At 42.7% G+C, this 12686-nt stretch overlaps 1 protein-coding gene across 1 annotated transcript in view; it reads left to right on the plus strand.

Annotated features, from left to right (window-relative positions):
• Nucleotides 1–9133, plus strand: part of DOCK5 (dedicator of cytokinesis 5) — a 277587-nt gene extending 268454 nt beyond the window's left edge. The window contains exons 49-52 of the mRNA XM_043453375.1: nt 4704–4872; nt 5525–5663; nt 7042–7145; nt 8111–9133. Of these exons, the coding sequence (XP_043309310.1) occupies nt 4704–4872; nt 5525–5663; nt 7042–7145; nt 8111–8215 (517 nt within the window). The 3' untranslated portion in view covers nt 8216–9133. The remainder of the gene's footprint in view (nt 1–4703; nt 4873–5524; nt 5664–7041; nt 7146–8110) is intronic.
• The last annotated feature ends 3553 nt before the right edge of the window (nt 9134–12686 follow it).

Below are 12686 nucleotides of genomic sequence, written 5' to 3' on the forward strand. Positions count from 1 at the left end.
CCAGGGATTGTCCCCTGCGTTGGAAGCTTGGTGCCCCAAGCACTGGACCGCCTGGGAAGTGCCCCCAGTTCTGTTCTTGGTGCCTTTCTAGCAGCTTTTTATCTGTACAGAAGCAGTTCCTAAATATATATCCTTTCCCACATGTTTTTGATTTATAAATGGTGGTGTATAATACTCTTTGCCTTGCTTTTTTCACTTACTAGGTCTTGGAAGTCATTCCATTTCAGAACAAAGAGAGCCTCCTCTTTTCTTTGTAGTTCGATATCTGATGATACTCCTACACCATTAAACACTCCATTATTGTTTCCTGATGGACATTTGATTGATTTAAGCCTTTTACTGTCACAGTAGTGATAGCAATGAATCATCTTCAGTATATATTATTTTGGGGGTGGGATGAATTGGGAGACTGGGATTGACATATACACATTATAGATGCTGTGTATAAAACAGATAGTTGATGAGAGTCTACCGGATAGCACAGGGAACTCGACTCAGGGCTCTGTGAACGGCTAAATGGGAAGGAAATCCGAAAAGGGGGATGTATGTATCCCTATAGCTGATTCACTGTGTTGTACGGCAGAAACTCACGCAACATTGGAAAGCAACTGTATCCAATAAAAATTAATTTTAAAAAAGAATGGAAAAAATTACTTTGTAAATATTTAATTATATCAATATAAGAAAAAGTCAAGAAGTGAAATTACTCTGTTAAACATATATAGCTGCAGTTCTCAAAATTATTCCCAAAATGACTTTCACAGAGATTATAACCGTTTATAGTCCCACTAGCAATATGCAAGGGTGCCTGGCCACTCACACCTTGCCACCAAATTGTGTATCATCAGGCCTTTTAGTTTTTGCCAATCCGATAGGTGGAAAATGTTTTCTTGGCATGGGGATTTTGTTTTGTTGCGTTTGTGGTTTTTTTCCTCTTGTGTGAGCATTTTTTCATTTGTTTAGTAGCTTGTATATATTCTATTTTCTGTGAGCTGTGGTCACACATGTGCATTTTTCTGTTGGATTCCGGCCCTTTGTGTTGAGTTGAAATAGTACCCCAGTTTTCCCTTTCTCTTTTGACTTTGCTTCTAAGTTTTTATTTAGTTGTGCTGATTTTTGTTTAAATGCGTTCAAATACGTTAATACTTGGTTTTATGACTTCTGGATTTTATATCATGGTTAAAGTCCTTCCCTACTGTAAGACTACGAAAAACTAATTTTACAGTTTCACTATTTATAATAAAATCTATGATTCTTTTAAGTTTATTCTATAAGGTATGAAGTATAGACCCAATTTTTTTCCATGCTTGGCTCGCCTATAATGTTAAGTGAGCAAACCATCTTTTCTCTACTGATTTGAAGTGTCCTCCTTATTTTAAAAAAAAAATCAAATTCTAGTATATTCTTTAGCTTATTCATGGACTTTCCCCCCATTTCTTAGAACTACCTATATGGTTCATGCACTTCTGCTAATGCAGTCTCATTTACTGTAGATCTTAAAGGGTTTTAAGTGTCTAATAGGTTTTTTCAGAATTTGTCTGGGTAGTTTTACTTGGTGCTTGTTTTTCAATTAACTTGTCTGGAATCCTGTTGTTATTTTTATTGGGATATGTTACATTTATGGATTGAGTTTATGGCTTTTTGATGTTCAACCTTACTTACTGGAAACATGGAGTGCCTTTCCATATGTTCAAACTTAAAATATTTTAAAGGAGTGAATTCATAATTCTGCTCAAATGGAAAAGCATTGCATGTACTGTTTTGTGACCTACTGCTTAATTTTATATAAATGATGAATATTTAACATCACTGTGAATTTTAATGTTGAATATGAGTTAAATCTTTTGACTTAAAACTTAATTTAAAATCTTTTAATTCCATGCTATAATAGCCATACCACAAAAATAACCTGTTCAAATGGCCTTCTACCTGGAAATTAAATGTTTTATATTTCTTAAATTATTTATACATCCTTTTACATTGACATAGATATCTTTACATAGTTGCAATTATCGCGCGGATAGAGTTTGGTCATTTGCTTTTTCCTCTTTGTCTTTTTATTATAAGCACTTTCCATGCTGCTATATAATCTTATTATTATTTTTTTTCATCATTTTGGATGGCTATTTATCATTGCAGCATATGAATGTGCCATAATTAATTCTTTTCCCTATAACAGGATATTTTAGCTGTGTCACTCTAAACAGATAATCATAAAAGTTCATTATAAATTTAGTATAAAAGCATTTAGGTTGTATCAATATAAAATGCATTTATATTATTAAGAATTGTAGCATATATTTGTGTACATTTAGCTTTACGATCACTTAAGATATATTCTCATATCATTTCTAAACTTTTTGCTTAACATGGAGTATAGGCTGTACTTCCAAAAGCATGTATGATCTATTCAGGAGAGGTATTTTTTTATAGTTCTTTTTTTTTTTAATTTTTATTGGAGAATAGTTAATTTACAATGTTGTGCTAGTTTCAGGTGGACAACAAAGTAATTCAATTATACATATACATAAATTCATTCTTTTTTAGATTCTTTATAATTCTTGCTGTATTATCACAAATACTAATATGCAATGCCATATGAAATGTATGAGCGACTATATCATTTTTCATGATATATTCACTTATATTAGGTATTTTGATTATTTTTAATCTTTTAAATTCCTAAAGATTAAATAATACCTGGTTTGTTTTTCTCTTTTATGGTTTCAGTCATGTTGTTAAAAAGATACTATTTACTTTGTGGAAGGACTTCCCTGGTGGCCCAGATGGTAAAGAATCTGTATGCAATGCGGGAGACCTGGGTTCAATCCCTGGGTTGGGAATATCTCCTGGAGAAGGGCATGACAATCCATTCCAGTATTCTTGGCTGGAGAATCCCCATGGAGAGAGGAGCCTGGAGGGCTACAGTCCATGGGGTTGCAAAGAGTCATGTAGAAGTTCTGTTCTGTTCAGTGAGACTCTTTTCTTAATTGAACTCTGGCCCATTAAAAAAAAATTTTTTTTTTCCAAGTAGCTGTTGAGAACCAGAGACCCCGTAATTGCTGATCTTATTAGGGCAGTAAACACAGAGCAGATGACTGGGGTCCTTTTCTTGCTGTGACCCTAGGCAAGGTGGGTTATTGCTCTTGCCCACATTTGCCCAATGAGTATGAAGACATCATTGAACTTCCCTGTCAGTCCAGAGGTTAAGACTCTTTGCCTCCAATACAGGGGGTGTGGGTTTGATCCCTGGTCAGAGAACTAGGATCCCACATGCTACACAGGGTGGCCAAAAGAAAAATTTTTTTTAAATTAAAATAGTACTTACTATTTTTCCCTTTATAACTGATAAGCAGTTTAGGGAGAGAGATTTCAAAATATCTCTAGACTCTCTTGTTTCTCATCAAATTCTTCCCCTCTGTATATTAGCATCTAATCATGATTCTTATTATGGCATTTGAAAATTTGTCATTGTATTTAAAAAAATATATTTTTTTGAGAAGTTCTCCTATATGCTAGGGCTTCCCAGGTAGCACAGTGGTAAAGAATCCGCCAGCCAATGCAGGAGACAAAAGAGACACAGAGTCGACCTCTGGGTCAGGAAGATCCCCTGGAGAAGGAAATGGCAAACCCACTCCAGTATTCTTGCCTGAGAAATTCCATGGACAGAGGAGCCTGGTGGGCTACAGTCCGTGGGGTCACCAGGAGTTGGATATACTGAGCATGCATGCATCTATTTGCTAGGTACTGTTGTAAGTATTTTGTAATAACCCTTTGAAAGTGAAAAAAGTATTAGTTGCTCAGTCGTGTCCAACTCTTTGAGACCCCATGGACTGTAGCCCACCAGGCTCCTCTGTCCATGGCATTCTCCAGGCAGAAATACTGGAGTGGGGTAGCCATTCCCTTCTCCAGGGGATATTCCCAACCCAGGGATCAAACCTGGGTCTCCCACTCTGCAGGCAGATTCTTCACTGTCTAAGCCACCAGGGAAGCCCTAATAACCTTATGAGATGGGTATTACTGTATCATCCCCATTTTTATAGATAAGGAAACTGAGGTATGAAAAGATTTTCTGCCCAAGGTCACCCAGCAAGTAAATGTAGGTAAGACTTGAACGGAGGCTGTAGGGCCCCGGGACTTGCACTCTTATCCACCTGTTCATCTGCTACTGTATGAACTCTGTCTTTACCTACAAGTTTAGTAAGATCTTATCTTCCTAGCATAAGATAAATATCCACTCATGTTTTCTTGACGTGCTTGGGTGGCCTCATTTCTGTGCTTGTAGACCTTGAGATGTTCACTTGGCCGTCGGAAGTTCAGATTTAGAACCTGAGAAGGAAGCCACGGGTTAAGGTGCTGTTAAAGACTCATATCCTCTGGTTTTTTGGGCACCAGTTGTCACTGTCAGGTGATCAGTGTTTTCTGACCTTGTCCTTATTTGTAGCTGACAGGTCAGTCTTTTTTTTTTTTTTTGACATGTAGTTGATTTATAATGTGTTAATTTCTGCTGTATTGCAAAGTGATTTGGTTATACATCATATATATTCTTTTTCATAGTCTTTTTCATTATGGTTTATCACAGGATACTGAATAGAGTTTCCTGTGCTTGTGAAGTAGGACCTTGTTGTTTATCCAGCCTCTATATACTCGTTTGCATCCACTGACCCCAGCCTCCCAATCCTTCCCTCTCCCACCCCTGATAGGTCCATCCTGGAGCCACTTTTGGAGCGCAGGGCCTCGTCAGGGGCCAGAGTGGAAGATCTGTCCCTCAAAGAGGAGAGTGAGACTCGGGCGAGCAAGTTCAAGATTAAAGACTGGAGTCTGAGCAAGTCCCAGGTCATCGCAGAGAAAGTGCCAGAACCTGATCTGATGGTAAAAACAAAAAACCCAAAACAAGATGATTGTAAGTTTTCCACCGTGTTCCCTGTAGGCAGGCTTTTTACCATTGACATCATAACTGTGAGTGACCAGGAAACCTGGAGTGGTTTCTCGGGACACAGCAGCCTAGGATGGGCTCAGATCTCAGATGGTGCTAAGAAAACCATGTACAGAGATCCAACTCTAAATCAGTAACAGCGCAAGATCTACCCTCAGTGAAAATATGTGGATTGATGCTTAGAGTTGTGGTTCTCACCACCATGTTCCATGAGCCCATCCAAACATTGTCATCTCCCTTCTTTTAGTTTTAAAAAAAAATGAAAAGTACTTTTTCTTCCATAAGCCACATCATGTTGTTAAATGTGGTGGGACCAGGTATCCCTGAGAATCAGGGTGGCTCATCTCCAGACTAAATGACACGGCCCATTGGCTAGCCAGAAAAGAGTCTGTGGGCCGGTGATTCCCTATTTGTGTCTTCACCCATGTACCCCCCACGTGCTAGTGTGGTAAACTTACAGAGGGCTCCTGGAATTTTGCCCTTTAACAAGATTCTGCTCTGCAGACAGGGTTGTTTAAGGAGTATTGATGAGTTTGACGCTCCTCACCGTGATGATGTTTTGCTCTGTTCCCCCCACCCCCCCACTAGAGCCCAGCCAAGAAATCTCAGAGACCCAAGAGCCTCCAGCTGTCGGACAATCGGCTGACACCATTTCCTGGCGCTTCACCTCCACAGTCAACGACCCTGAGCCCACCCCCACTCACTCCTAAAGCAACCAGGCCCCTGAGTAAGTGTACCTGTAGAGACCCCTTATCGTCATTTCACTAGGTGATGGAGTGTGTTTATGAATCTGGGCCATTTTTAATCAAAATAGCCACAAGGGGTCTGAGATGATAGGTGGGTTCAGTTTGGTGGTCATGGGTGTCATTCAGTTAGATTAGTGTTTGGCCAGAGTCCTTAGGTTGCTAAGACTCATTAAACTTCTCTGTACAGGGAGCCAGGGGGCTTTCCTCATGGCCCAATGGTAAAGAATCCACCTGCCAATACAGGAGACACACAGGTTCAGTCCCTGGGTGGGGAGTAGGAATCCAGGTAGGAACTCCAGCTCAATCCCTGGAGTAAGAAATGGCAACCCACTCCAGTATTCTAGCCTGGAAAATTCCATGGATGGAGACTCCTGGCGTACTACAGCTCCTGTGATCATAAAGAGTCGGATATGACTTAGCAGCAATACAGGGAGCCTCGCAGGGTTTCACTGCCCGTTTTCCAAATAAATGGGATAGACTGGACTAGGACTAACTAGACAGGAAGTAATTTAGGAACTGTTGGGCAAGTAGCCATGTGCTTTATGTGGAGAAGGGTCCGGAAGGACAAGACATAGACAAATTACACTCAGGTTTGGGGAATCAGCAGTACACAAGTCCTGAGATGAAGTACAAGGAAGCTTAACACAAAGGAGCAGTGGAAGAATAGATCATCACCCCAAATAGGAGACTGTAGTCAGCCAACGTCGGAGTTAATCAGGCACGGTTTCCTGGAGGAAGTAGATATTGCATTCTTTAAATCAAGGGTACCTAAGCTCCGGGATCTCATGCCTGATGATCCGAGATGGAGCTGATGGAATAATAATAGAGATAAAGTGCATAATAAATGTAATGTGCTTGAGTCATCCTGAACCCTTCCCCCCACCCCACCGCCACCACAGTCCATGGAAAAGTTGTCTGCCACGAAACCAGTCCCTAGTGCCAAAAAGGTTGAGGACTGCTACTTTAAATGATAAAATTGTAATAGTCCAATATAACCAGCATTTATTAACTACCTAGTTTGTGGCAGATGTTTTTTCCTAAGTACTTGGGATATATCAGAGAACAGAGTAATACTCTTAAGTTCTAGAAAATATTCTCATCTTCAGTATAATAATGACACCCTTCAACAAAACATGAAATTTTTACTTAAGAATTTCTCATGACACCTTCTGGTGAAGGAAGGGTGCCACGTGTGTCCCAGCGGGTAAGAGGTCTTCATTCTATCCACAAAAACCGTAGAATGTGACCTTAGCGATTTGATTGACCAGGTGGTTTAGGGTGGCAGTGGCCAGCGGAAGTGCCGTGAGATTCCTCGGTGAGCTCATCTCTCTGCCTTCATCTACTTTGTGTCATTTCCAGGCTCCCCATCGTTGCAGACAGATGGACCAACAATGGCTAATGTCCCACCGCCCCCTCCCCCCAAAAGCAAGCCCTATGAGGGCAGCCAGAGGAACTCCACCGAGGTAGGAAGGTGACAGGGGACACTGGGGCTGGGGAGCACCCACCACTCGTGGGAATGTAACCTTGGATTTCCCCAGGTTTTTGATAGGCAGGTTGTCCCATTGATTTGCCACTCTGATCAGTTTTTTGATTGATTCCTGAAATGATGAAAGAGAGGGGAGTTTTCAGTGGGAAGGAAGAAGATGCTGTCTGACCTTTCATTGGATTGAAGGGCCCTCACCCTGGGTCCAGAGGAAGGAAATAAGCCAGGAGTTCTGACTCATACCTGAGTGAGTGAGGGATAGTCATTCTGGAAGGGCCTCCAGTAGTTTCATTTATTCATTCAACACGTATTTACTGAGCCCCTGCTATACATATGGGCTTCCCAGGTGGCACTTGTGGTAAAGAATATGCCTGGCAATGCAGGAGACACAAGAGATGCAGGTTTGGTCACTGGGTCGGAAAGATCCCCTGGAGTAGGAAATAGCACCTCACTCTAGTTCTCTTGCCTGGAGAATCCCATGGACAGAGGAGCCTGGTGGGCTATAGTCCATGGGGCTGCAAAGCATTATCATACACAGCTGAACACACAGTAATGCTGTTTTGGGGAGGCTTCCCTGATGGCTGAGATAATAAAGAATCTACTTGCAATGCAGAAGTTCTGGGTTCGATTCCTAGGTCAGGAAGATCCCCTGGAGAAGGGAATGGCACCCCACTCCACTCTTCTTGCTTGGAGAATTCCATGGCCAGGGAAACCTGGCAGGTTGCAGTCCATGGGGTCGCAGAGTTGGACATGACTGAGCAACACACACAGAGAAGGGAAAAGGAGGAGATTAAATTAGTCATATCCCTTTTTGCCTTGCAAAGGCTGTGTTGATAAACTCAGGTCACTTGGAAGCTAACACTGAATGTTGGAAATGTGGAGGAGAAGGCAAAATTAGAAAGAAAGGGAAGACTCATGTCTCCTTTTGTGTATCCACCCCACCAGATTGCGCCCCCACTGCCTGTCCGAAGAGAAGCCAAAGGCCCACCCCCTCCACCTCCAAAAGTACGGAAATCTGGCATCCTTTCTTCTGAGCCTGGATCCCAGTAAGGATCTTATCCTCTCTCTGGAGCTCTGAGCACCTGGACCACGGATGCCTGGGTATTGGCCTTAGAGAAGCAGGGTCCTCATTGCCCAGGGTCCCTGCTGGCTGCCTTTCCTGATCTGGAATTGGGGTTCACCAGCCCAACACTGGTTTCATCTTTTCAAAAACCTCTTTTTGGTCCATGCCTGAGGCCCTGCCATTTCTCCTCCAACCCATGTGGAATTCCACAGTTGGCCACTTCCTGTGTTTCTCCCTCACCATTATGACATTTCAGCCTCCAGCACAGAACCACCAGGGTCTCCAGGAGCCTGGATAAGTTCTTCGTTGGTGCTGGGAAAATCCTCACAAACCTACTCCTTAGAGGAATTTCCTGCTTTGCTTCTGAAAAGCTGTACTTAAGACATTGTTTTCTCATGTGGACACACCCTGTAATATAACCTATTGGAAGAGACCAACATCAAGTACTTTGGTAGCAAAATTATCTCTCTTTCTGAGGTTTCCCTGTGCTGTTTTTTTTTTTTTTTTTGGTGGGAAAGAACATCTTTTTCATGGAGATTGGCTGCTTTCAAGTAGGAATGGCTATCATCGTTGAAGAACATGGACTTAACCGAGAGCTCTGAGCGCCTGTGTTTCCCCCACCCCAACCCACCTAAACTGCCCCCCTCCACCTTCCCAGGAGTTCCCCACACTCCCGACTAACGGTCCTCTCTGCACGGCAGTCACGTCTTCCTACCATGGACTCCCGAGGCTCTGACTTTTGCACAGTTTCTTCTATTACCTCGGAGCTCAGATCACTGGATATAAGGGACTTAGAAGTCTGGATTGAACTGCTTTGCTTCGAGATCTCATTGGAATGGTTTGGTGGCCCCCCATCTGCAACCTGATTTTATCCTGGAGAATACAGTGCAATATCTCTCGTTGATTATTTATTCCTTCTTGATTGTTGAATTGATTTGATGATGTGTTCACGGTACCCTCATCAGTCCTCTTTTCAGAAGAAAAGGTGGAGTGATTCAGAGGATCAAATATTACCAGCAGATACATAAACAGCCACACAGAATTAAAGATCTTTTGAGCTTGAAGGCCCTTAAAAGTCCTACAATACCCCCGCACCATTTTGTAGATAAGGAAATTGAGGCTAAACACAGAAAATCCTACTACAGACTCTTCCTAATAACCCAGCTTGCTCATTGAGTTTATACCTGGATAACATCTCTAGAAGACAACCCTGATGAATTCTTCAATCCCTACCCCTAGCTGGAACAACAGTGGGAATGTCCCAGATAATTTCTGTACTACTTAGCTTTTTATGGCAAAATAGAAAACATTTAGGGTATGGATGCCCTGGGTCAGCCTGTGGGTATGCTCACCAGGGACTCTTGCGCAGCCTGGCCAGGTCACCTTGCCTTTGAGGTCCAGGAGAGGTGGGGGGTTTCCCAGATGGCTCAGTGGTAAAAGAATCTGCGTGCCAATGTAGGAGACACAGGAGATTTGGGTTCAGTCTCTGGGTCAGGAAGATTCTTTGGAGAAGGAAAGGGCAACCCGCTTCACTAACCTTGCCTGGAGAATCCCATGGACCGAGGAGCCTGGCGGCTATAGTCCTTAGGAGCCGGACACAACTGAGTGAGCACACACACAGGGGAGAGAGAGATTTAACTTCCAAAAATTTGGGTTTGCTTGCCTGCCTCTTTGGGTGTTTCACCACTACTCCTTCTAGGAGAGACGTGTAAATTCATCACAGCATCCGGGAAGTAAAGCCTCTGAGACGTGTCTGGGGTCACTGAAGGGGATGAGAATGCATATTTGCTAGTGCTGTGTTTTCTCTTTGGCTCCACCCGGAGCACTCGCGTGTGATGTAGCAGAAAGATGTGAAGAAGCCAGGGCTCTGGAAGTAACCCGTTCAGGTTTGAATCAACCCAGCTATGGCCTCTCTCAGCTTTGCACACCCCCTTGAATTATTTTAAATTCTCTTGAGCTTTTTTCAGCTTTCAAAATGGAGGTCATCCCTCCCACACAGACTGCCGGGGGTTCAAGTGAGTCTGACTCTGTCAAATAGATCCTCACTCTGTGGGCCTTTCTTGTCTCTGCTGGGCCTGCATAATATTTGAAGCTCTCCACAAGCATGATCAGTGTTCATTTTTGTTTTTTTAGAAGATAATTTGGAGGGTGAGTGCAGATTAGTTCTGCACACAACAGTCCCTTTCCAAAAGGTAGCATCTTGTATATAACTAGGGACAAATTGTTAATAAGACCTGAAGACAGGGGACTTCCTTGGTGGTCTAGTGGTTAAAATTCCACCCTTCCAATGCAGGGGGTGTGGGTTCGATCCCCAGTTGGGGAACTAAGATTCCACATGCCATGTAGTTCGGCCAAAAAAATTTTTTTTTTAAAGATCTGGACTTGATTTTAAGTGGCACAAGAAGAGGAGGAAGAGACAACCTGCAGGGCTGATCTGGAACCCAGAGCAGCCTCTGAGAAGTTGTGAGGCAGATTGGCTGGAAATTGATTCATGAGCTTTATATCCTGCCATTAAAATAGAAGGATGTAAGCTACATCACAAAAGAAAGAAATCTGAAGCATGTTCCTTTCAAGTCACAAGGATGACTTGTAAGTTGTGGCCTTTGGTCAGAAGTTGGGGCTCCCTGAGGGGCGCAGTGGTACAGAATTCTGCCTGCCGATGCAGGAGACAAGGGTTTAATCTCTGAGTCAGGAAGATCCCCTGGAGGAGGAAATGGCAACCCTCTCTAGTGTTCTTGCCTGGAAGATCCCATGGACAGAGAAGCCTGGAGGGCTACAGTCCCTGGGATCACAGAATTAGACGTGACTGAGCACACACACAGGGACATCCAATAGACTAGTGCCCAAATACATTTCCTTTTTTAACATAACATTTTCCCATACAATTCCCTTCCCACATTCACGCAAATCCTAGATCTCTCCTGCCTGAATACACAGGATTCCAGGTCATGTGGTGAATAAGTCCAGGGGACACTGGACTGCTCACCCTTGATCAGAAAGAGTCCCGTTTGACAAAAGATCCTAAGTAATGTCTGTCCTGAAGTCGAAGAGGGAAGCTGCAAAGAGATGCTTTAGGATTACCATAAAGGTAGGCGAAATACTGAAGAAACAACTGGTCCTTATTTTCCTTGATAAGAACTCTGAAGTATTGAAAGCCCTTGGAAGTAGCCCCCAAATTGTCAACCTTTGTGGATGTTGGTTTATGGAATTTTTGTTTGAAATCTTTTCTCCCCCCCGCCACTCCATCTTGGTGACTTGTCTTGTTTTGATTTTTTTTTCCAAGAATCGTTTCATTCAGCATAGATTAAGCTCTTAGTGAATGCCAGACACTGTCCTAAACACCCAGGTTGTGACAATCCAGTGTGTTCAAAGGGAGCAGCCCCAGATACGAGGATTGTGGTGTGTCACGGGAGTGGCAAAAGAGTGGCATTGGACTTAAGGGAAGCCATAAATAAGGTGCTGGGCCAGGGGTTGCTTTCTCCTTCTCCACCTTCATGCCTTGATTCCGAAATTATGGTTGTTTTCCCCTGTCAGAGAAACCCATTAAAAAAACAACCGCCACCCTCAGATCGCTAAAACAGAGCCAGAGATCAAGCAGGATGTGAGATTATAAGCTGCCTTTTCTAACTCTAAGCTTGGAGACTCCTTTCCCTCTCCTTGCCCTTGGGTCACGGGGTGATTTCTTGTTTTGAAATTAAGGCGTAACATTCAGACAGTTAAGGTCACAAATCTTAGGTGTACAGCTGAATCCAATTTGATAATAGTGTGCACTCAAGTTACCACCTCAGAGAGCCACAGGCTTCCAGCCGCATGGACGTCTCCCAGGCATCCGTGCTGTCATTTATCAAAGGCATTTAGAAGGCCCTTCCATTTGTACTGTCCTTCCTGTCATTTTGCAGGTTTAATGAAAGGGGAAGGAAAAAACCCTACTATCAACACACAAGAAGACGCTATAAAGGGTGTATGTTTGGTAGGTCAATTTGGTCAGTCCCTGGACCTTAACCTGAATTTCTTCATATAAAGTACATGTATACATATATATGTGTGTGTGTGTGTGTATTTGAGGTTACATGATTTTTTCTTTTCTTTTTTTTTTTTTTTCCAGTGGGTTTTGTCATACATTGATATGAATCAGCCATGGATTTACATGTATTCCCAATCTACATGATTTTTTTAGAATCCTTTTAGGCCTAGCTAGAACTTGTAAGTGAATGAAAAAGAGGGGTGGAGAGTCAGAAGAATTTCTTCCAAAGCTTTTAAATCCTTACCTCATGACTAAGTAGTATTGTAAAGTTAAATTGGAAAAGGTAAGTTGCCCTTAGGGTGGGTTGAGAGTGGAATTACCAGTTTTACTCTACAAAAGGAGAATGCTTTCAAGTTCATGATTTCAGGCTAATGCTTACAGTCCAGCCAAGGCTTATCTCCTTTCTGTGCGTCCCAGACTCATCCATTAGCCAC

This window comes from Cervus canadensis, chromosome 30 (assembly GCF_019320065.1).
Source record: "Cervus canadensis isolate Bull #8, Minnesota chromosome 30, ASM1932006v1, whole genome shotgun sequence".
NCBI classification, from domain to species: domain Eukaryota; kingdom Metazoa; phylum Chordata; class Mammalia; order Artiodactyla; family Cervidae; genus Cervus; species Cervus canadensis.